At 41.0% G+C, this 24,897-nt stretch overlaps 1 protein-coding gene across 7 annotated transcripts in view; it reads left to right on the top strand.

Moving 5' to 3' along the window:
* The window catches only part of SFMBT2 (Scm like with four mbt domains 2), a 271,301-nt gene that overhangs the window by 136,657 nt on the left and 109,747 nt on the right, over positions 1 to 24,897 (top strand). For 5 of the 7 annotated variants that reach the window (XM_037845416.1, XM_037845418.1, XM_037845417.1 and 2 more), the window contains 3 exons: positions 1,906 to 1,994; positions 3,697 to 3,943; positions 11,446 to 11,543. In XM_037845416.1, coding sequence (XP_037701344.1) covers positions 1,906 to 1,994; positions 3,697 to 3,943; positions 11,446 to 11,543 — 434 coding nt within the window. Of the gene's footprint in view, positions 1 to 1,904; positions 1,995 to 3,696; positions 3,944 to 11,445; positions 11,544 to 24,897 lie in introns of those variants that run through there. The other 2 variants (XM_037845422.1, XM_037845421.1) reach the window with 2 other exon arrangements.

Below are 24,897 nucleotides of genomic sequence, written 5' to 3'. Positions count from 1 at the left end.
TTCTCAATTGCTTGACTCATGCAGAAGAGCGAATTTAAAAATGGGTGTGGCATTGAAAAATGGTCACTCCATTTGCTAGTGATGGAAAAGGATATAATTTTTGCCCCCAATATATGTGTTGCTATGTGAATATGTGTGCATAAAATAAGGAAGATGGTATTTTATTCGGCAAAAATATCTAGTGGAAAGAGAGGATGAAATGGATGAATTGTTCTTTGTTATAAGTGGGACAGAGACTAGACATTGTTACCTCCAGGCTTTCCCACCTGTTGCCTGAGTACCGTCTCTCTTCATTTTTCTCTTGGTCTTACAATAATTAATAGGGGCTGGGACTGTTGACTGAGATGCAGTTAGTGATTGAACTAGCAGGTGCTGTGATACCTCCCTTTCTATTGATAAGCTTGTTGAGAGTTTCAGTCTAGGATTGGTGGGAATGTACAATAAATAACTGGCAGGAATATAGAATAATATAATATATACTTTATAATAAGAAAGTAGATAATCATGTATTAATTGCTTTATATGTACCAAGGTATTGTTATATATTATTTATGTATGTATCTTCTTTTTATCCCTATAGCACCCCTATAAGAAAAATGTTGTGAGCATCATTTTACAGTTGAGGATGCAGAGTATAGGAGAAATTGAGTAAATTACTCAAGGTCATGGAGCCCAGGAAAGTAGACCCTCCCCTGGAACCCAATACGCCTTGCTCCACCACTGAATTTTCTCCACCAGACCATAGTGGCCTAGTTCCCTTTTGTAATAACTCCATTTCTTTAGGTTTGAGCTAGAAGAACCCAAACAACGGGAAAGCCACTTGAGTTGTGAACCTTAGGAAGGCTCAGTATTGGCTGCAGCCTTGGCGGAGCTCCCCTGTCTGCCGGCTCTTTGCACAGCAATGAGGGTCACTGTCAGTCTCTGGGAATTGGCGGCAAGTGTGTGGCTCTCCCTTTTGCTGACTTTGCAAATCCTGTGGTGCTTCCAAAGGCTCAGGGCTTCCCAGGGGTGTAATGTAATCTGTAGTGGCGTCTTTGGAGATCTGTAGCTTGGGAGATATGCCAAGAAGTTATGTTTTTCTTGGGTCTTAGGTTCTAAGCATTTATATATGTTGTTGGCCCCTGGGTCTGAGATTTCTTTTTCAAGCCCCATAGACGTTTCTTCCTGTCCCCTTTTTGGACCTTCTCGATTTGTACTTAGATTGCTACTGTGGCTTCTTCCTTGTTTTCCCTCCCTTTAGACTTTCAGTTTCATTCAAACCTTTATGCTATTGCCAGACCCATTTTCTGCAGGGATTTCGTGTTTACTAAACTTTTATGTTGACTTTCTGGGCTGCCTGCAATTTTATTTCTACCACTTGATGTTATTTCCTAGTGCTACTAAGCCTGAGTGGTGCCTTAGTCTTGTGATAACTGTACTGTTTTCCTCACTCCATTTCTCTCAGTAGCTTGTTCTGTTCCCATCTGTCCAAAAATCCCTCTTTCTATCTTTAGTAAACCTTTTGTATAATTTGGGACCTGATTTTAATTTTCCACTTAGGAAACTTTCCTTGATTCGGCTCGCTCTTCTTGGAGCCTACTGAATTGTAGACTTTATAATATCTTCTGTTTTTCTCATGGTTGTTATTGTTCATAAGAAGCAATTTCTAAATAGGTTGTAAGATTTCGGGACTTACATTCTTTCTTTCATCTCAGTGCCCAGCTAAATCTAGGCACATGGTAGGTGTAAAGTCACTGCTGTTGACAAAGTCACTGCCTCAGTTTTAGCACCTACTTAACTGTGCTTAAAATTAAAAAAAAAAAAAAATCAAAATAACACATACATACAGAAGAGTGCTATGACTTTAAATTTATTTGCTATCTCACCACAGTGTTAAAGTGGATTTCTTCTTCTTTGTCTCTCCAGCAATCAAAGAGAAGTACGCGGACTGGACAGAATTTCTCATACAAGATTTGACTGGCTCACGGACAGCGCCCGCCAGCTTACTGGAAGGTGTATGTATTATTGTTATACAGCTCTTATATCTCTGAAGCATCACAGTTACATGAGCTCAAATCTAACTGCGCCTTTGCATATATCCTTCTTTAGATACATGCATATACTGAGATATACATATATCTTGTTTTTTTTTTTTTTCCTGAGTTACTTACATGCTGATTCTAATGGCACTGAAGAATCTTCACCTGGGGTACAAGCAATAAGTGGAAGATTTGCTTCTATGCAATTTAAAATAATAACATGCTAGCTTGTCTTTCTTCTATCCTTCAAGTTTTAAGTCTTTATCCGGTATTAGTGACTGCAAATAAATTGTAGAATAAATGTTCTGCACAGATTACAACTAAGGATATATGTGCTGTCATATAGTCTCTTAGTTATTTTGATAAACAGTTCCATTAAATATTCTGTTTCGGATGGATAACTCCAAGAGTTGAACACACAGGTGTGAACTAATAATTGAGTTAATCTACCTTATGAAAACAAGAGGAGAAATGGTGAACCATGTTTAAGCATGGTTAAGTTAATTTTAAAGTATTGAAGAAAAATGTTTAATCTGAAATCTTGATTTGAAACAATTTTATGATAAGCCACTTTTATGTTTACTATATATAATCAAATAAGGAAAGAACTGTACTGTGTTGAAAGTAATTGCTGATTACCGTATCTGTTTTAAGAATGCCCCTAAGCAAAGGGAAGACGCAAATGAATAACAAGGAATTCATTGTGGGCTTTGACAATATCATTCTAACTATATTCTCCTAACCATAACTGTCTCTTGTTTCATAAATGTGTGTGTGTATGTGTACACACAATTTAGAGAACCACTATGTATTGTACAGATATCTGTATTTCATTTTATGAAGGTTTTGCCTGCTCTATTTGTTGATTGAATCTTAATTGCCGCTATTTTTACTGTTTGGTTAACTAATCTAAATGGTGATTGTTCACCCTTGCACATGGACAAATTGTCTTACTATGTTAGTTTTCATTTTTAATTTTACATATTTGCCTACAAGGCTTATTGCACAAACACCCTTTTCATATGCTAACATATGCTAAAGAGTTTCCTTAGAAGGGACAATAATTATATATTCTGTAGAACAAGTAACTACCAGGTTAGGTATAGAAATAATTATGCATAATGTAGGTCATTTCTATTATATTATTAGACATGTCATCTACACATAGAAATGCTATATTCACGTAATCAGAGTATGAGAGGGTCTTGGTCATTACAGTAGTGCTGTCTTAAGATAAATGTCTGTCAAAGAGCCAGTGTAATTTTATAACTCATATTAGAGATAACCATCTATTGGAAAAGGAGACACTTTGCCTACCACATGTTTTCTAGCCCCAGGGAAATTGGGGTTAACTCATCTTAACGCACTGGTTTTTAACAAACACAATTTTTATCTGGGAAGGGTGATTTGTTTGGTGAGCAGTTAGCACAAACTGCAATTTTTCTATTGACTTGTGAATTTTGTCATTGGATACAGAATTGGGTAAAATGGAAGTGTGCATGGGAGGGCAGGGGAGGGGGTGATGGTTGCGGGAGGGACGGGGGTGGAGGGAAACACCAGACTGTTTGCCAATAGCTTGGATGATGGTGTGAAAAAATATTATCTTCTGCTGTCATCTGTTTCCTTGAGAACCTTAAAATAAAGTTTAAAATAAGGAGTTTTGCTTCTGTTTAAACAGCCTCTGCGAGGGAAAGGCCCTATAGACCTCATTACAGTTGATTCCTTAATAGAACTTCAGGATTCTCAGAACCCTTTTCAGTACTGGATAGTTAGTGTGATTGAAAATGTTGGAGGAAGATTACGCCTTCGCTATGTGGGATTGGAGGACACTGAATCCTATGACCGGTGGTTGTTTTACTTGGATTACAGACTTCGACCAGTTGGTTGGTGTCAAGAGAATAAATACAGAATGGACCCACCTTCAGGTAAGGGGGCAAAGCTTTTGCTAACTCTAAAGTATTTCAGAGATTTTATATGAACGTGTCACATAGGAAATATGTCATATTTTCCTGGGTGTGTATCTGGAAAAGTTATTAGCGCTGTGGTACCTTTTGCATCAGAGTATATGAATAGTAAGTATTTTAACTACGGAATACTCTCTATGGAGAATAAAACCCAAAACCTCAATTAATTGTGTCCTATAAGGAGAAAGTATTGTTGCAGTACAATTCCTTTGGAATTGTTGGTTTCAGAAATGAAAGATACAATAGATTGGGACTAGGGGATGTTTTCCATTTTCTCTTTAGGAATTTTGATAGTCTTGCAAGTAGGGTCCAAAATCTCCATCTGTTTATCTATCTATCCATCCATCCATCCATCTATCCATCCATCCATCTATCTGTTCATCTACCCATCTGTCTGTCCATCTGTCCATCCATTTATCCATCCATCCATCCATCCATCCATCCACCCATCCACCCATCCACTCATCCACCAAAGGTCCAAAACAAATGCTTGTTGTCACAATCTCTTCCAAAAAGGAAATAGCATGGAGACAATCATGCTTTTTCCTTGGCACATCAAAGATATTATTGAGCTTGAAATGGGCTATCAAATGACCTTCCACAGGCTTAATTGGACAGAATAGGACATTGTGCTTTCTGACATACTTGACTGGGCCAACATGTCAGTGTTTGCAAAATACCCATTCTCGAACGCTTACTGTGTGCCAGGTGATTTTACATGTGTGGTGTTGCTTATTTCGATTCCACAAAAATGATGCGTGTTTGGTGTGAATAGTTCAGTTGACAACAGAGAGAACTGAGACTGGGGTCCAGCTACTTGCCCGAGATCACCCAGCTTGAAGGGGGGGTTGTGTTGGAATTGAGGTTCCCTGCTCCCTCCACCCCATCGCTCCGCATCCCTTACTCATCTCACCAACTTTTTAAAGGGAAGCCTCGGAACAAAAAAGTTGGTTCTTTTTGGTATTAATGATGCTGAGGAGGGTTATACTCAGAAATTGCTGATCTTCCTTGTGAATTTCACAGGTATATCTGGAGCCAAGCCTTGGCTTTTGGTTTTATTAAAATTGCCAGGAACTTTTCTTCCATATTAGTTGAGTACACGAATACATGAAACTGAGGGGTTCAAGCACTTTAATTGGGGGAGGAAAAAAAAACCAAAAAAGCCCTTCCTGGTTCTATATCTCATGTGTTTGCATTTGTGATAAATTAGACAGGCGCATAGGAAGTGTAACCTGGTAAGCTATTTGTAGTATTATTGCCAGTGTTTTGAGAGGCAGCCAAGAAATCCATTTAGGCCCTGAGTAATTTTGGGTGATGATGGCAAACAAAGGGTCTGTCAGTATTATGAGAAGAGACCTAAGCTCAGGTTTGCTTTTGGGATTCATAAACCCTGCAGGAAAAATTCACTGTGCAGAAAGTTGGACATCTGCATTTGAGCTTAGTATCTAATTGCCTTATAAATTTTAGGAGAAGCATGTACTTGCCAGTATACAAATTTATAGCAAAGCAAAAGATTGCTTGTAGCTTCTTGGGTACTCTGTAGTTTTCCTTTTCTGTGAAATCATGGGTTATAGACTCAAAAGGAGGAGCAGAAAAGTGTCACTGTAGAACCTTAGAAAATATTTGCATGGGGGATCTCTGTCTCTTCTGTCAGGTAATGTGATATCTTTATAATATAGGAGTAAATACTTGCTTTAATAATTTTCTGGACATCAGTTCTTCATTTTCAATGACGAGTTCACAAGAGCCCTCGAAGACTTTGGAAAAGTAATTTCTCATTGCAACATTATTTTCTCCCCACATTAAAATGGTCAGGGAGAAAGGTTACAGATGGGGAGAATAAAATAAGAGGCAAAAGGACCCTCAAAGTGTGGCTTTTTGTTTTTAAAATACAGTAGCTACAGGATGAAAACTGGGCTCTGTTACCTTATTAAGCAGAACAGCACCCTGGAGAGGCAGGTATTACTTGGGTTTTACACATGGGCGCGGAACCCAGTACTTTGGATTTGTGAAATTAATTCCAAGCCCCAGTGTGACTTGTGGGATTTCTATGGTAGAAATATAGATGGGAATGCAGCTTCAGAATTGCATGCAGAACATCGGGCTAACTTTCTTACTCCCAAACACCAGGAAATGCATGAGAAGTGCTCAGCCTTCACTGATGATGAGGAGCAGGCTTGGGCTGGGGAGGGGGGTGGGGGAGGTAGATATTCAATGCTTTGGGTATAATTTGAGAGGAAGCCCCCGTCCATTCATTCTGCTTTTCCTGCCCCTCTCTGCTGGGCACCCCGGGGTCCTCGCCGCTGTCATTATAAATAAGTATAATGCTTCCTTTAGTTTTTGCTTACCCTTTGCACTTTTTAAGGGGAACAGTATTTCTCAACTGTGACATACAAATAGAGGTAGCAGAAAAAGGTGATAGGAAGTAGCTAGGAAGGCAGTCTTCAAAAACTCTACAGGAAAGTACTGGGTTTTAGGCTGTCCACCTGTGGGAAACATGGAGTCACGGTTTTTAGTTGAGTATAAGCCAAAACCTTCAATTTCTGGCATAAGTCAGAGGAAATAGCATTCTGGTACTTGGTGGGGAGGGGGCAGGGGCAGGGGAATGCTGGGGGGGGGGCGATAGGAAAGAGTGAAAGAAGTCACCTCCCAATACGTGGGAGGCTGTCAAGGAGGTGCACAGGTCCTGAAGGTGTGGGAGCTATCCAGCCTCGGTGAAGATGCACAGGGGGATAAAAAATGGTGAAATGGAAAATACCGGGGGATGGGGGCAGTAGCTTCATAAGGTCCATACACGTTCAGGCTCCATCAAGAGAGGATGGGAAATCTTTGCAGTACCTTGTCTTCAGTACGGAGCATGAGACCCTTGTGGTCAGGCCCATAGCTTCTTCTCCCACCTTCTATCCCTAACACGTCCCATGTATTTATGGATTTTCTGGCATGCTGGTCTCCTCTGCATCCCACCGGCTTTCTAAGATGGTCCCTTCTCTTGGAATGTTCTTCTTCCAATTCTAGCACAGCCCACTGCCTCACTTTGTTCTCCACTTTGCTCAGATGTCACTGCCACAGAGAGGACTTTGCTAGACCTCCTGTAGCAAAGGACCTTGCTGCATTCTCTGCAGTATCCCCAGTTCCTGGTGAATCGGAGGAGCCCATCTGTATTTGTTGAATGAGTTGGCTGCATAGAAAGGAGGGTATGTCTACAGAGAAGGAAGGAAGCAGCCGTGTCTGGCTCAGCTGCCTGGAGCATCAGCATCTGCCAGGACTTTGGGAGCCAATTTAAAGGGGGAGGACCCTGTATCAGTCAGAGCTGGCCAGAGAACCAACCAACAGGATATGTATTTATAAAGATATTTATTATAAGGAATTGGCTCATGAGATCGTCAGTGCCTCGCTAGTCTGAATGTTGGGCACGCTAGAGGCTAGACATTCCATTGAGAGTGACGTTGAATTCTTGAGTCTGAACTCCTTAGGCTGAAAACTCAGGAAGGAGTGGAGGTTGTGGTCTTGAGGCAAATTCTTTCTGATTTTCGGAATCCTTGGTTCTTGCTGTTAAGACCTCCAGCGGATTGAATGAGGCCTTTTACTTTAGGTCATCTGATTGTAGATGCTAATCTGATCTGTGAAATAAGCCAGTGTTTGACCAAACAACTGGCCAGGGTGACTTGGCCAAGTTGACACATAAAATTAACTGTTACAGTCCCGGAGTGAAGACATGCCCAGAAATGGCTTGTGGGTATTGTCCTCAGTGCCCGATATGTTAGGGGAACTTGCAAAAACCAGTTCAGAGAGAGTAGAGATGCTGTTTGTCAATCTGATCTTGTGTTTGTTACCCAGGATAGCTCCAGGACGTAGAAGATGTACAGGAGTGTGATCTCTGGGGTCCGTGATAATATTTGCTCCTTTAAATGGGGTGCACATGTGAATTAAGGTTGAGCAATCTGGGAAAGTAGAAAGGACATGGGTTTGGAGTCAGCCTCTGAGTTAGACATTCAGTACCATCAGTTGCTAACTACGGAGCCCCTGGACAAGGTCCTCTACTCCTTTGGACCTCAGTTTCCTTATCTGTTAAATGGGGCTAATTATAGCTTTGCTGGGCTGCTGAGGCATAAGGTCCATCAAGTGATTGCATCTTTTAGGTGTTCCATCTGTGAAAAGAATATTATGGTTATGCTTTGATTTTCCAAGAAGAGCTTCTTTCCAAGAAGTTGAAGTAGGTCATTTAGAGGCCCACCTGCTTCCACATTTCTGGATTTTTAGCAAGCAAGGTCAACTTTTGTATGTTCTTACAGAAGCGAAGGAGGTGAAACTTCCTGAAGTGTTTTGTCCGTGCTCTCCGAATTGTGTTGTCATGTTTTATTCTTCAAAATCCTTTTCTCAGCTTTGTTTGTCTGTTTGTTTGGGATATTGCCTGGTGTCAGGAAGCTTCTGAATCTGACTTAAATGCTGCCTGTCCAAACAGGGTGGTTGCTTTCTGTCTTAGTCTGCCAGGGCTGCTGTGATAAAGTACCACAGCACAGCTGGTTTAAACAACAGAAGTGTATCGTCTCATGGCTCTGGAGACCAGAAGTCTGAAACCAAGGGGTCGGCCAGGCCATGCTGCTTCTTCAAGGGAGAGTCTGCTCCAGGCCTCTCTCCTGGCTTCTGGTGGGCAGCAGCAATCCATGGTGATCCTTGACTTATCCTTGGGTGTAACCCAGTCTCTGCCTCTGTCACGTGGCGTCACATCTCTGTGTCCAAATTTCCTCTGCCTAGAAGGACACAAGCCCTATGTTAAGGCCCATGTCAATCCAGTTTATCTTAACTATAGTAACATCTTCAGAAGCCTTCCTTGGGTCAGAGGCCTGGGTTATTCTCTTCCGCACTCTGCTTCCTGTAGCACTGTCTGCGAACCAACCTGCTACAACCACTGCAGAGGGAGATGGCCCCATTTCCAAGGAGGCCTCCAGTTGAAGATGCATCAGGACGCATCTTAATTGCTTAGTACTTCCCCACAAACAGAAACGGACACGGTGCACTCTAGTAAATCACCTGCAACATGATCATTTTAAGAAAATGTTTTACGTTCTTTTAATGGCACTATTTATTGTCCATGAATTGCCAGTGCAACCAGAGTGCCTGTGTCTAACGACACTCAAATGTGCAATATTGTTCTCTGCTTATTGGAACCATTAGGTGCTTGGCTTTTGCAGGTGGCTGAGCGCCGCTGACAAAACCACAGCTCATTTTCACCTTTTAAGAGAAGAAGTAGGCTTTGCCTTGGGTTAAATTCCATTTCAGAATGCAGTGTCCTCAGAAAGAAGACAAAGGCTCTTCAGATGGAGGAGAGGAGCAGATGTCCCCGAGAAGCGGGGCTTCTTAAGGACGTTTGTGTCCAGTGTGGTGAGGGAGGGGGTTGGCATTGTTGGGGTTGGCTTCTCGAGGATGACTTGGGTGGCCCCGGGCCACTGCCAGTGAGTCTGAAGCTGGGTCAGGCAGGGCTGTGAGAGCCCCTGGTGGGGTCAGCGTATCACCTTGCTGAGTTAGGGTTGTTTGGATCTCATCCTGGCCATGTTGGGTTTTCATGGCTGCTGGCCTTGAGTAATCTCTGTCACTCTCTTACCTTCTCCTTTGTCTCCAAGACTCCCTACAACCCATTTAAGGGCCCAACTAATCACCTGTAGTTAATGGTGAATGGATGATTAACTAATCATCTGTAGTCACCATTACAGAGAGAAGGAGCCAGGGGTATGAGGTGGACTTTCAAAAATTTTCCCTTTTCTTACTCTTTGTATCTTTAGACCCTTCCTTTGGTCTTGGCTTTGGAAATCCAATGCTTTTTCATGAATCTCTTCTTCTTTTACTACCATGCTGAGGTTGAACCCTCCACCCACCTCCTTCCACATGATTGGAAAAGTGAATTTGCTCCTGTCCAGTGGGAAATCGAGCTCCTGTCTGGCATCTCTCTCTTGGCCCCTCTGGAACTGCTGTAGTTGATGTCCTCTGGGCTTAGCTTCCTGGAGTCCTCTGATCTCCCGTTAACTAGGATTTCCATCCGGTGTCCCTGAGCCGAAGGATGAGTGCATTCCAAGATACCCATCTCATGCTCATGGAACAATTTATTGGGCTCCGCGACCTGGTTTCTTCCTACATAAGGGCACCCTGTGATGAGCAAGGTCTTTCTCAGTGTGTCCCTCCCTCACCACTCAGTCCCTGCAGAAATGTTTATAGAGCCCCACTCTGAGCCCCAAAATATATTAAACAGTACAAAGAAGAATCCGTTGTGCTTTTGTTTTGATAGAGAATGCCAAATTGGAAGAAAAAAAATTTCTGCCAAAGGTAGAAGAGTATGAATGAAATGCTAGGAAGGATAATAGTGCATTTACACAAGTAGAACATGTTTTGTCATTCATGGCACTTTGTGTCTGTGTGTAACTGACGTGCCAGTGACAGTGCAATAACTTGGCCTGTTCTGGCAGCATCTTACACCTAATAATAATGGTTTAAATAAACAGCTAAAACACTTACCTTCTACTTGGAGCTTAAATTAAGCTCAAGGTGAGTTCAGAAGCTATGAGGATCAAAATATATAGTTCCATGCTAGAAAAGCAGACGTACAAGAAATAAATATAGCCCTAGAGGTTGAATCTTGCCTTTTAACTGTGCTTCAATACATATTCACATCCCAAGTGTCTGTCTGAAGGAGCTTGGGTTGATACAGGGACGGTATAAACATATACCTGCTTCCGGCACACGCTTCTGCCTGTTTTGATATGGTCTTAAATCTGTTGAGATCAGGTCATAAAATTCCCCGGCAGTTTCAGCAGTAGCTACCAATAGCACTCAACAGTTTTTTTTTCCTTCTAATTTTGCATTCAGATCCTGTAACCTCCATTTGTGAATCCCTCTTTGCCCCTCTGGCTGGGTAAAATTTGGGCAACATGTGGCGTGTTAGCAACATCTCAAATGTAAATATTAAACTTGGTTGGTAAATTTTAATTTACTTTTTAATAATTTTATGACTTATGTGGACTATTTTTAGCATATGAAAGTTCAGCGATTTAGTGAAAAATATGCATCAGCGACCGCAAATGCCAGACAAGAGTTGTTTGTAGTTTGGAACCTTATCAGATAATAAGTTCTTCGTCAGTGGCTATTACTTCTTGGGCTCTATCTGGAAATTGGGGCAATGGATTACTGCTGAAGGTTTTGCTAACCTGATTTATGCCATTAAATTAACTTACAGAATGCCAACAAAATGTGTGCAATGCTTCTGGACAAAGAGACCTTCTAAGTTTATTCTTAATTTCTGATTGTGGTGTCCCGAGTTGCTGTTTAATTTCAGAAAATCCCTTTAGCAGGTGGCCTCTTATGGTGGCCAGGATGTGAAGATATTTGGGAAGTTGGGAAGATAAAATCCAGAAAGGACTGCCCTGTAGAACATTTTAGTCCTTAAACTCTTATGTGGTTTGCTATTGATACAGAAATCTATCCTTTGAAGATGGCATCTGAGTGGAAATGTGCTCTGGAAAAATCCCTTATTGATGCTGCAAAGTTTCCTCTTCCAATGGAAGTATTCAAGGTAAGAGACGCATTCACAGCGATTTACATACTGTTTACAAGAATAAACTGTTCAAAAAGTGTTCTGTATCAAACCATTTCCCACTATTTACAAAACTACCTTCTGGCATGGTTGCCATTTTAAATATTTAAAATTTATGTGCTCCATTTTGCTATTTTTTTTTTGTAATCTTCATGAATACCCAGTTTATGAGACACTGATTAACACTTTTTAGGCTTACTGTCTTTCTCTGTAATGCATTATTATAGGAATTTCATTTTCAACCCCCTTCCCTGCCATCAGTGAAATAAAAGAAAATATAGCAAGTCTACTTTTGCTGTTAGTTTGGTAAAATGATAGAAAATGATGATTGTGTTGAGGCATCTTGGTTCAGTCTTCTTGGTGGTTCCAGAAACTTGCATGAGCAGCTCCTGGGTCCTGGGTGTTTTGCTGGGTGCTTATGCAAAGAAGAAGGGCTTGTGAAACATCTCTCAGCTGGAAAGGATTGCTGGGTTCTTAACACTTTCAAAATTAAGTTAAAAAACATACATGAAGTAGAATACTGTTAAGTTCTGGGCCAGAAAGATGCATCAGGTTAGAGGAAATCATGAAGCAAGCTCTTCTCGTTTGGAATTGGCATATGTAGGAAGCCTGTACCACACTGTTCTTTTTCTTGAATAGTTCTAAATGTGGTTGTATTGGACTGACATAAACTTGCGTTTTGGCCCTGAAGAGGCACATTTCTGCAGCGTTATAGAAGTTTTCCGTGGAAGATGAAATTAAAATGGTGTTTTGCTACCACCTGCAGCTAGAGTTTAAGGCTTTGGTTGGGGTGCCCAAATTTGACTTACACCTAAGTCCTTACTCAGAATTTTAGCCAGTCATTGCAAATCGTTAACCTTTTTATTCAGTCCTTTCCCCATTTGTAAAATTGGATATATTAAGACCTCTTCTTCTAGCTAGTCCTGTAATTATGTTTTGAAGTTGAATTGCATGATGACTTTTTCTGAAGTTTAATTGCATGACTTTTACTGTATTTTGAGCCCATTCTACTAGAAAAACCATACAAATACAATATGCTGTTATAATAACTGATTGTATGATATGGTGTTATAATCACTGACAATGAAACAGTATGTCAGGCATTTTTTTAATGCAAAATAACCAATACTCTCTCAGCCGTCTTCTCTTTCCTTTTCTTCTCCTCTTCTCTCCCTTTTCTCCTGCCTTCCTTCATTTGATAATATCCCTTTCTCTCCAAATAACAAAGAGAAACATCATTTAACCTTTCATAACATATCTGGCTCCCTGCCACTGCCCGAGGCAGCCCACCGTCGTCACTCCCTGGGCTTTCGTAACTGATGTCCACTCTCTCCTCTTTGTAGTAGAAACCATAGTCATATTTTAAGTATGCAAAACTGATCATGTCACTCTGCTTTGAAAAAAGCACATTTTATTTCAAAATATATTATACATATGTAAAGCATTGGAAGAGTAATCAAATACAAATGCACATACAGAGAAGCCCTTGGCTTCCTTACTTCTCTGGATGCTTACGGTCTCTTTTTTTCCCCACTGTTCTCAAATTTCACAATGATCTACTTTGGTATGGGTCTGTTTTCATGCCTGGTGCTGGGTACTTTGGGTGTCTGACTACGCCTTTGATTTCTGGATATTACCTTGTATTACTATTTTTTTTAAATGATGATGTCTCCATCGTTTTTCCTTCCTTCCTTCCTTCCTTCCTTCCTTCCTTTTTTTTAAACTTTCTGGAAATCTGAGTATTTGTCTCCCCTAACCCCCTGCTGTCTTCTCAGCCAGGGTAATCTGTGCCCTAAGTTCTGTGTTCATCCCTTGCTTCTCTCTGTAGTTTCATTACCTGTGTGTGTTTTCCTTAAATGTCATATTATTTACTTTTGACAAAATGATACGAAAAGCACAAATCTAAGTATTGAGGAAGAGCCTCTTCTGGAGAACTCAGTAGGCAAAGTCAGGGAACTAATCTTAAAAAAATTAGGATTAAGAAATTCAGGTCAGCTGCCAAAATTGTAGCATGAATTCTGGGTACCTGATGAACCTCAGCAATATGGACAGGGACCAGCTGGTTTGTATTTTCTGCTTTTATGGCTTATTCCAGCTATCAGCGGTGTACAAAGCACAACATTTCTGCGTAGTGAAATAAATGTTCTGATCCAGACAGCTGGGTATGGAGTAGGGAGAGGAAACTTCTTTAGCATATGATCAAAAATAAGCCAACTATTGTTTAAAATCTTGGCCTGGCTTACCTAGGCATTCTGTCCTTGGGTTTCAAAGATGATAAAATGCACAAGCATCCTAACAGTGGCAGCCTACAACATTTGTGTCTCATTTTGAGTGGCTGAAAATGCATTTATTCTGTAGTTTACATAGTTTTCTTGGGTATAGAATGCTAGGTTGGTTATTGTTTTTCTCAAGATTTTGAAGGTATGGCTCCATTTTTGTTTCTTTCCTTCTCTGGATGCTTGTGGTCTCTTTTTTCCCTACTGTTCTCAAATTGCACAATGATCTACTTTGGTATGGGTCTGTTTTCATGCCTGGTGCTGGGTACTTTGGGTGTCTGACAACTATGCCTTTAACTTTGGGATATTAGCTTGTATTATTATTTTTAGAATGATAATGTCGAATCCCTCTTTCCTTCCTTCTTCCGTTCCCTTCCCTCCTTCCCTCCCTCCCTCCCTCTCTCCCTTCCTTTCTTCCTTCCAGAAATCTGAGTATTTGGAAATTGTTCTCCTGGATTCATCTTTGGATTTCTTTCCCTTTTACTTCTTATTTTTCAGTTCCTTATCTCTTTGTTCTACTCTGAGAAATTTCCTCAAAGTATTTGTGCTGTCATATTTTTAAGAGCACTTGTTTGATTTTTATTCCTCAGAACATTCTTTTAATATAGCATCCTCTTCTTGTTGCATGGAAGCAGTAGTTTATCTTGTTGGGATTATTGTTTTTTGTTTTTTGTTTTTTACATCCCCCCTCCCCCGAACTGTTTTCTCCAAATTGCTTTTTTCCCTTGTCTTTCATGCCAGTGACCTTCTTCAGATATCTGAAAATCCTTTCCTCTCTGCCTGTGATTAAGAGGGAGGAGTTAGGCAGCTGTGAGCAGGGTTTGCCACTGTAGGGCTTTTCAAGTTGTAGGCTTTTTATCCATTCTGTAGGTTTTTCCTCTTCAGCTGATTTTCCAGAGGAGGGTTTCCAGTTTCGCTCCTGGGTCACAAGGTCTGGCCGCGGTGATCTGGCTGCTGAGTGGGGAGAAGATGGCTCTTGGCATTCAGTCTTGTGAACGTGCCATTTGTTTCATCCCCCTCAGAGAATAGGCCCCTGTTCCTCTGCTGGACTGGGAGAGGTCTATTGTGTTGTAAAATGGGACTGGGGAGAATTTCTAGGGGTTTGCCTGCTTCTCAGACATATCCCCACAGTTCTCCTAGTTTTATCAGGTGCCACTTAGCCGTAGTTTCAGGTATGTCTGGAGTTACCAGTCTCTGAGGGTTCTCTAGATGCTGCAGTGTTAATTGGGTTGGTTATCAGCTTTTGTGCTGGAGGCTTGGGATTTGGTTCTGTTGAATATGTTAAATTAGTTATTTCTAATTCATCTGCTTTTTAGCTTCCTTCCTTTGTTGCTGTTGAGCGGGTTTGTGTCTTTAAAAAAAAAAAATTCCTTTACTGTGTTGTGGTTAGAGTTTAGGAGGAAGTAAATTGAATGTGGGTTTCGGTCTGCTGTCTTAACCTGGCAGGCCCATTTGAAAAGCTCCCTAGTTTACACTGTAGGTCAGAGCTTCCATGACATCTGAGCCGGGTGGGATTCGGACCCAGACTTCCGAGCTGGGTGGGACTTGGACCCTGCTCCCCTATGCCCTCTTGCTTTATGGCACACCCCTCTCCTGGTACACCAGGCTTCCAAAGCACTGGCCTCTGTTTCGGACTTCTGGTACCCTTTGTACATGATTTATTATTTCTGCTAATTCCTCCTACATACATACTCTAAAAGCAGCCTTCCCTGAACCTCTGACCCTTGTCCCTAGCCCAAATGAGCTCAGGCTTCCATTATGTGTCCTTTTGGCGCATAAGGGTTTTCCTTGTAGCCTGTGTGTCTCAGTCACACTTACTCATTTGCAAACTTCTTTGATAAACCCTTCTCTTTCCGCTTAACCTCAAAGCTCCAGGAAGGAGGAACCTGTCTCTCTTGGTCATCGTTGAATTCCTGAAACCAAACACAGTTCTTTGCCCATAGTATGTATACTTAATAATATTTTAAATAAATGAAAGAATCTTTGGGCATATGTATTTAACTCCTTGAATTACAGTTTTTCGAGTTAATATTACAGATGATTTAGATATGAAAACTTCACTCTTTAGAACCATGAATACCAACAACTCAAAGATACCAACATTAATAATCTTAATAAATTTTAATAAAAAATTAACTAAATCATTAAACATTATTGAGCTGCTACACTTTGCAAAAGTCTGTTATATGCTGTTGACCCAGTTCCACGGTTGGTTTGTTTACATTTTCCAAAACACAATTACCTTCTTCCTGCATCTTAATTTCTTTCTGTTACAGTTCAAATTATTATTTTGATAGGTATCCTGAGAATTACATTCTACCTAAATAATTTGTTTATAAATAAGAATTGCTTTAAGAGTAGATATTGAATACTATTTGTCTTTTCCTTAGGACTGAGTGCAAGGCAGGACATATGGAGTAGGTACTTAATAAATAAAAATTGGTTGAATTGAATATTAGGAATTGTTAATGCTTGTGAGCCCCTATTATAAATAATGTTTTCTCGTACATCAATTAGATAGAAAAAAAGAAATGGGCAGTTTTACTTTCCTAATCGTACTTTGTATGGAGGAGATATTTCTACATTTAGTTTTGAGATCATAAGAAAAACCATATTTCATGATGTTTAGTAATTTAAGAAATCAAATAATACTATTTTCTACTAAGTTACTCTACCTCCATGGAAGTAATGAAGTTCAAAGAAATTGCATGGGGGTATGGGTGAGGATCAAACTGTCTTAACAGTTGCTTCATTTAAAAAAGCCAGAGAAATTTTCTGTCCCTCTCAAGATTTTAGAAATTTCAGGAAACATTTTTTTCTCTGTTGTCACTGTTTGATCATCACTGTCTTTCAGCAGGCAAAGTTATTTCTAGTTACTTTCATTACGGTAAAAGGAATATATGTTCAGATTCAGCAGTGTGTCAGCCTTGATGCATGTTGTTACGGAAAATTGCCATAGTGTTTAGCTGTTATGAGACAGAAGTCAAAGCTAAACACATTTAATGGCCAAAGACAGGCAGTATTTCAAAGCAATTCTTTTTATTATTTTTACACTTTAGGTAAAATGGGTATTTTGATGGAATGAATCTCATTATGCTGCAGTGCCTCTCACTTTGTAGGAAATGTCCCCCCCATCTATATTGGTATTTATGCATCTACATCTATACGTGTAATCTGATAGAGCTAATGCTTCCCCATCCATCACGAATACAGGCAGTAATGGAGTAAAAACAGGCCCGTAATTAGTGTTCCTGTTTTATTTACCCTGGATTTGGGAGAACACTCTGAATGCCTTTTGGAAACCCGATTTTACTGGGAATTCTGGTTTACCTTATTTGGGAAATGGATGTGTTCTTCACAGTCTAAACTGAGATGAAAAAGAAATAGTTGATGAAATGGGTTTAAAAAAAAAGGGAGAGGGAAAACTTCACTGAAAAATAGTGAGATAAATTTTTTTCTGAAAGCCAGCCTCAAGATTTCAAGGCCTAATAGATTTCTCAGAACTACCCACATATGAATACCACTGTACTCTTCAAAAATAATAAGTATATAGAGGTGACTGAATTGTAAACCAGCATGGTCTTTCACTGGCTTTTAATTTAGGATAGGTCAGTCTTCGTCATAGTGCTGGGGAATGATCAGCTTTCAGAACAAAAAGAAATCTGCTTTTTAGATATCTTTAAAAATAGATAAAAACATAAGAGGACATACTCAAATTTACCTATTATGCAGCTTTTGTCAGCTGCTGTTTGATTAACTTCAGACCTAACCCACTGTCAGCTACGGTGAAATGCCCCAGTTTCAGTAAAAGCTTTTTATTTTTGTCTTTCAAAAGAACTACTAAAATGGGTTGCTTTCAGAGTTTGCTTCTATCGTCAAAAAATGCAGTTATTACAGCACTATTTCAGCGTTTTGGCCAGTGATAATCTGTACTCTGCAGTTTTCCAGTTCACTAAGCATTTAGCAAGATAGAACTACCGGACTTTGAGAAACTTAAGTAAATTTTTAAAATAAAGCCAATGCAGGCTAGAAATAAGTATCTTTCTCTTGATAATTAACATAATACTTTGTGGGTCAGATACTCATGTGCTTTCTGCAATTACTTTCACTTTTCATTGTCTGCAGTTCTTGCAATTTGTAATCTGTATCTGTAACCTCGCCTGTCTGCAAATGTTAAATTGTGGAAGTTTCACTAACAACTCATATATCCATTAAATGAGAGAAAACAGTTCACAATTTGCCAGTTCATGGAAACAAAGTATTTTTTCCTTAGAGGAATTCAGACAGGTGGAGGAGGAAAAACAAGTGCTTTCCAGCAAACTTCACTCAAATGACAAACTTCGCCTTGTCATTGCAAGGAAAGAGCATTATTTGACATGTCACTAAAACCCATTACCCATTATGATCCCTTAAAAAGTGAAATCATTTGAACTTTATTTTTCATTCTCTTTTTAAAAAAATGTTTAAAATCTGCAGTGTGTTTGAAATTCTGAGTAAGCCAGTTAGGGATTTCGGTCTCAAGTGAAGGGAATTGTAGATAAAGCCTGCTGAGACGTGGGTCCAGAAACCTTGGAATCCTCCTTGAAGCCTTTGTTTTTCTCACATTTCTGGTGTCAGGGGTCCCCAGGACCACCTCCTGGTTTGGTAATTCACCAGAAGGATTCAGATGACTCCGAAGTCATTATACTCACAGCTGGGATAGGATACTGTTCACAGCGAAAGGAGCTGTTCTGGTTTGCTTATGCTGCCGTTTTTCACAATACGAGAAATGGATTGCCTCTTTCATTTGAAACTTTCCAGCAGCTTCTTATTTCACTCTGGGTACGATCTATAGGGTCTCACATGACCCAGCTCCCCACTGCCATGGCGCTTCTGCTGCTCCAGGCCCTGGTGCACTCTGCGCTGTCCCCAGTGCCTTCCCGACTGTCCCCAACCCCCAGCAGGTGCCCCTGCCACTGGCCTTTGCAGTAATGCATTGCCTGCCTGGAAGATGATGCCCCAGATATCTGCTTGGCTCCTTCCTCACTTTCTTCAGTTCTCTGCTTAACATCAAAACTAGCACTCCCCCGCCATCTCACCGTTGTCGCTCTCTGCGTCGCTCTCTGCTGCCTTGCTTTACTTTTGCTTGTAGCGCTTATCCCCTGGCATACTAGTATTAATTTGTCCTTTTGCATACATCTCTTTCCCCAGCTAGAATCTAAGTTCCATGAGAACTTTTCTGTTTCCTTTTAATACTGTTTTGTCCCCAGTTTCTGGAACATTGCTCAGCACATAGTAAGCTCACAGGAAGTATTCTTGAATGGATTAATGAAGAAAAAAGTACAGAAATCAACTTAGAAGAATACAAGTTCAGTGGAAGTCATGGATACAACTTTTTAAAAATTTAACTAAATCCCCTGTGAGTAGTTCTGAGTAATAGAAAAGCTACCTACAGAGTGGGAAAGACTGAATTGTTTTTGGATGGTAAACTGCCAAACTATGGCTGGCATTTTCATGACCAACTCAATATACTCCAGGTCAAGGGAGACTTGGCTAAGAATAAGAAATGGTTGAGAGCATATTGGGGATGAATAGAAATTAGGAAAACATCTCGGCATAAAATAAATTGCATCCTGTGAAATCCCATTGCTCATAAACTTGAAATGTCAAGGTTTGCTTCTTGCTTAAAATGATCATAAACTAGACTTAATATTGTTCGGCATGTGCTCGCTCACTCTGTGTGTGTGTGTATGTGTGGTTTTTCTTTATTTTCCTCATTTCAAAGCATCTTCCTTATTATTTCTTTTGATTCTCACAATAATCTGGTGTGATTTATTGTTCCCACATTAAACAAATTGATAAATGCAGAGAACGAGTGTAAGGAACGTGCTCTAGAGAACACTCCAGACGAGAGATAAAGCTGGCATTTAAGTGCCAGGTTTCTGCCTTCTCGTTGGCTTCTTTTCCCAACAGATTGCCTTTCCTAATATTCTCCTCGGGTTCCCGGGATGATATGTATTATAACTATGAAGAGATGAGCTATGGTGGGTCATGACTAAATGATGCTTCTGGGTTATTCTGTTTTGTTTGAGGCTGAGGCAGAGTTACGTATTTTGATGTGACACAGGCACCTAGAACTACTGCTATAATCCATTCCATCACTGCCTCTCTGACTAATTACTAATCAAGATTTATGGCTATAGTGGAGGTTGAAAGGAGCCGAGGTTGTGGTGACTAAGGCTTTTACCTCATCAGAGCACACTGTGAATCAAAAGTGACCCTCATCTAAGAACCTAGATAAAATACTTAGTTTCTTCCTGTCCATCCGCTAGCTCAGTTTCTGTCATCTTTGATAATGATAGTTTCTGAATGGATTCAAAATTATGTATACATAACGGATAGGAGCTAAAGGGGCCCACAAAATCTGTAAATTGCTGGCTTTCGCTAAATAGCAAAGCAGTAAATTAAACCTGGAGTGATCCCATCTCAAACAATGCCTGAAGTACTTTCTTTGTTGAATCTCGTTTTCCCCATAGGTTAATGTTTAATAAACAGAGGGAAGGGGCAGCTGAGAGAAGGCTAGTTGACAAAAGAAAATGATGTGTGAGGCCATTACTATTATTTTTTACACAGACTCTCCCGTCCCCGCAAAAAAGGCAATCCACACCAGTCTGTCTGCTCTCTTAAGAACACTCGGGTAGTGCTTGCTCCCAGCACATGAAGATTCTGCAGATCCCCATCTTGCTATTCCTTTAGTTCTTTTTAGCTTTGAATTGCATACCTGTCAGTGTGATTGTATATTTAACCCTTAGGAGGGAGTCTCTTTTCTATTCTAGCATGTGAGATCTAGGTTAAAGGCCAGTGAGAGAAGATTAAGCGTGACAAAGAGAGAAAAGCTTTTCTTTTCTCATTCCGTCTGGTACAGCCGGAGGGGTAAGAAAGGATGCTAGCTTCTCTGTTACAATGGATGGTGATGCTGCCGTTTCTATGGGGATTGATTTCTTTTTCTCTTGTTCAGCAGCTAAATACAGCAACAATAAGAAACTCTTCGCTGAGTTTGGCCTTCAGGTGGGATGCTTAGATTCTCCCAGAATTTGCGTCGGGCTCCCTGGGTAGAGGTAGAATGTAATTTCTTTGGCATGAGGTTTCTTGTTCCACCTGGCAGAGTGTGTGGTACCAAGTCATTTACCAATAAATATTTAGGTGACATGTGGTTGATCTCCCTCCTCAAGCTAAACCCCAATGGCTCTTTTAAAGGAAGCCTGTCTTGACAGTAGGACTAGCTCAGATGGCTTGCCCCTTTGGGTCCTCTGCGCGTCGAAGATTTAAATTCTGACTTCCCAAGCAGCATGGGCGTAGGGTCCCCCGCCAAGCCATCTGGCCCAGGGGTTTTCTCTCTGTGCATCTTAGTGGAAGACAAAGGTCCTCTTGCCTGTCACCCTTATTTGAACCAGCTTGCCTGACATTACCTCCTCTGGAGAGTCTCTTTTCTTTGAAGACTTGATGAGGTTTGTTAAAAAAGAATCTCTTTGGAATGGTAAATCACAGCGAAGTTCTGTTTATCTAAGTCCCATCCTTTGCTGTTTGTAGAAAGATGAGGTCAAGCTCACTTGCGCTGATTCTTTGAACATTCTGGGTTCTTGAATGGAAGCACGTGAATTACATAACTGGATAAAAGGACCACAGGGGCCATCTAGCTTTTACGAGTATTGGAGAAAATCTTGTAAGAGGCGTAATAAAGAGGGCAACTTTGGGCAAACAATAAATGTAACTATAAAAATCGCAAAGCCCAGACATGTAAAGAGTTTATGGTGACTATTGGTTGATCATGTGGATCCAAACACTGCTGTTTACTTTTTCATTCGAAACATTAAGAATTTAAGAATATCATCACCATAATGGTTCTGTGCTTGCTCTGTGAGTTATCATTCCCAAATGGCTTCTGTTTGCCACCGAAAATTTTGACTCTTGGTGGTTTTACTGCATTTGTAAGGAAGGCAAGATAATATTGGGGTGAAATTAGTGTAATTGTATATAGGGGGTGTTTGTGGGGGGGATGGATCTCTTGTTTAATATAAAGACATTTCAGAGTGATCGCTGGGTCATGTTTTTACTTTTCAAGTTCTCCATGCTACCTTCCATTAATAAGAATAATCAAGAATTAATTATAATTCTTTCATCTATGGATGATTTGATAATAAATCACAATAAAACTGTATGGAGGTTCTTTTTTTTTTCCCCTTCTTACAAATACACACAAATCCTTTGTAGGTTAGGTTGTACATAGTGCCTTCCCTGAAGAGGTAGTTGCAAATAGCAATGTCCCAGTTGAGGAAACTGATGTAAAGGTAAAGACAGGTTTAAGCACTTTAACTCTACTGTGGTATCAGGGTTAATGGAAGATGAGAACCACATGGGCTAAGTAGCCCCAGCAATCAAATGCTGCTAGTTCTCTGGATCCTGATTTCCTACACATGTGCCTACCCTGAGGACCTGTCTGTGTAGTGCCTGATGCAAATAGAAGCTGTGAAAATCTTTCAGTCCTGCATTTTTTCTCTTTACCATCGTGGACAGCCATCCTACCTTGAGTTCCCTTGTCTTGATGGCGTAAGGTCAAGAGTCAGATAAAATCTGCCTCCGCTTTCCTTTCCATCCCCATTTATAACCAGAAGGGCCAACATAAAAAACCAGTTAAACTTTTACACAGATATATAATGTTTTGTGTTTAACATTTTTTAAAAAAGGAACAAATAAGTTTAGAATAGTAAAAACTTAACCTAAACCCTGTTTAACATGATGTGGCACTTCTAAGATTAGCGGTTTTTTTTTTTTTTTTTTACTCCCCCTAGCATCTTGATTCTTCTGAAAGTAAACACATGCATACATGCATGCCAACCTCCCAACTGTGAAGGAAGTCAGAAAAGATAGTCATGTTGGCATGATTTTATACAAATTAGTCTATTCGCTGGACCTCTGTTGCTTCTGAGGTTTTGGTGATGTTGAGAAACTGCAGAAGCACCTCACTGCAGGGATGGTGAGCAAGGCAAGGCTGATATGGTGCAAAGCCTCTCTTCTCCTATAATAAGTTACGCCCCTTTGGGACATGTATTAACCCTTTCAGACCCTTCAGGCTAGCATACCAAGGCCGAGAAGAGAAAACATAAATGGGGTCACGGATAATTCACATGAACACACCATCATTCTTCAGTGGAGAATGTGGTGGCAGTATTGACACTAGCTTTTAATTATTGAGGACCAACAGTATGCAGACATTTTGCTGGGCAGTCCACCTGTTATCTCATTATCTCACAATAACCTGACAAGGTAGTTGAAGAAACTCAAGACCTAGAGAAGTGAGTTTTCCTGTCTTATGTTCTAAGGAGGACATTGTAGTCTGTGGGAAAGCCTGGACTTAGCACATATCTAAATGAATCAATCCCAAGGCAAAGTTCTTTCCTGTTATTGTCCAGTTTTTAGAAGTAAGACAAGATATTTAAAGATTGAGCAAAATTATTATTAAAGAATCAGAAAATGATTTCTGAGAGTATTAACCATTGCCTATCAGTTATCATATTCACACTGCATTATATTGGTTGACTCCTTATTCAGTTGTCTTTGATAGGGATAGTCTTGGCATTTTGGGCAGGATGCTACTTAGCTGTAGTAAATAATGTAGCAAACATTGCCAAATGCCCCCTCCCCTGACGATGATAGGGCTCCCGTGTAGACCTACCGGTGTTAGCTAGTCCTGGGTGTCCCATTTTTCTTGGAAGTGATTGTTTTTTGAAGAGGCATGTGACCATTTGGGTCACCAGTGTATGAAGAAGTTTGCTGGATGGTTTCTGGAATAGGGCTCCTTGCTTGTAAAAAGAGGAATAAGGAAGAGTTGCTTTCTCTTCTTCCTCTGTGCTCTGTCTTTGGCTGAGGGTCTTCACACGCCTACAGTCAGTCATCTGGAGACCATGAAGGCAGCTGGATGGGGGAAAGCCATTCCTGGAATGCTGAAGAAGATGGGAAGAACTGGGGCCGCTTCAACATTAATTAACCCTTCTGTTAACCAGTTGTGAGCTGCCTTTCCTCTGGAGTGCTTTGTTCTGTGGGCTTCCTTCTGGCTTATCCCAGTTTGGGTAGGGTGTTCTGGTCTTTGCAAGTGACAGCACCCTGATAGATGAAGCTTTCATCAGAAACCAGCACCGGTCCTGATGACTGGGTCTGCTGGTCTGTGAGTTTGAAATGGCAGCTTGCTCCTTAGAAATGAACCTGTTGCTGCCTTACTGGTAGGCAGGCAGATTAGCAAATACTTGAGGGGACTTTAACCCAGCATCATTGTTACATGCATGCAAAATAACCATTAACCTAACGCCGCCGTGAGTGCCATGATGGTGTGGTCCTCCTCTCCTTTCATGACAGCATCTGAGTTTATACATGATATTCAGAGTGGTGGCCATGGGCGGGCAGGGGACCCCAGCACCAGGTCTGTGGGGTGCACAGGCACAGAGCCCAAGTCCAGATGCCCAGGTCTTGTTGAGATGGCATTCGAGTGAGTCCAGCTGCAAGAGACACTGCATGGCCTGTCAAACCAAGGGGCCGAAGAGCTTCCAGGTGACCTGATGCTGGAGAAGGAGGCAAAGAGAGTCAAAAGACCCTGGGGAAGCTTCTGCAAAGTGATGAGGGAGGAGGGGGAGACCATACCTTCTAGTGTCTCATCAACCATGCAGGGTTTCTCTTTCAGCTGTGGTTCTCATGTGGGGACGGAATTCCCCGTTGAGAACACCAGTTGTCTCCAGAGATAATTTTGATAACTGGGGGTGGGAGGGTTGCTGCTGGCCGCTGGTGGGTGCCAGCTGCACATCCTCCAATGTGCAGGACAGACCCTGTCAATGAAGATTTATCCAGCCCCAGATATCAGTAGTGACGAGTTCGAGACACTCCCATCGCCAACCTGGAAACAGGTTGGCCAATTGAAGGAGGCGGAAGGCAGCCTGAACAGATCTGTGCGGGGCTGGCTCCTCGCTGCGGTTTGCAATCTACCCCCACCCGTGGCACATCGCCACTCAGGAGACTCGGAGCCTGTACAT

This window comes from Choloepus didactylus, chromosome 8 (genome assembly GCF_015220235.1).
Source record: "Choloepus didactylus isolate mChoDid1 chromosome 8, mChoDid1.pri, whole genome shotgun sequence".
Classification (NCBI taxonomy): Eukaryota; Metazoa; Chordata; class Mammalia; order Pilosa; family Megalonychidae; genus Choloepus; species Choloepus didactylus.
This window is presented reverse-complemented; position numbering and strand designations above follow the sequence as displayed.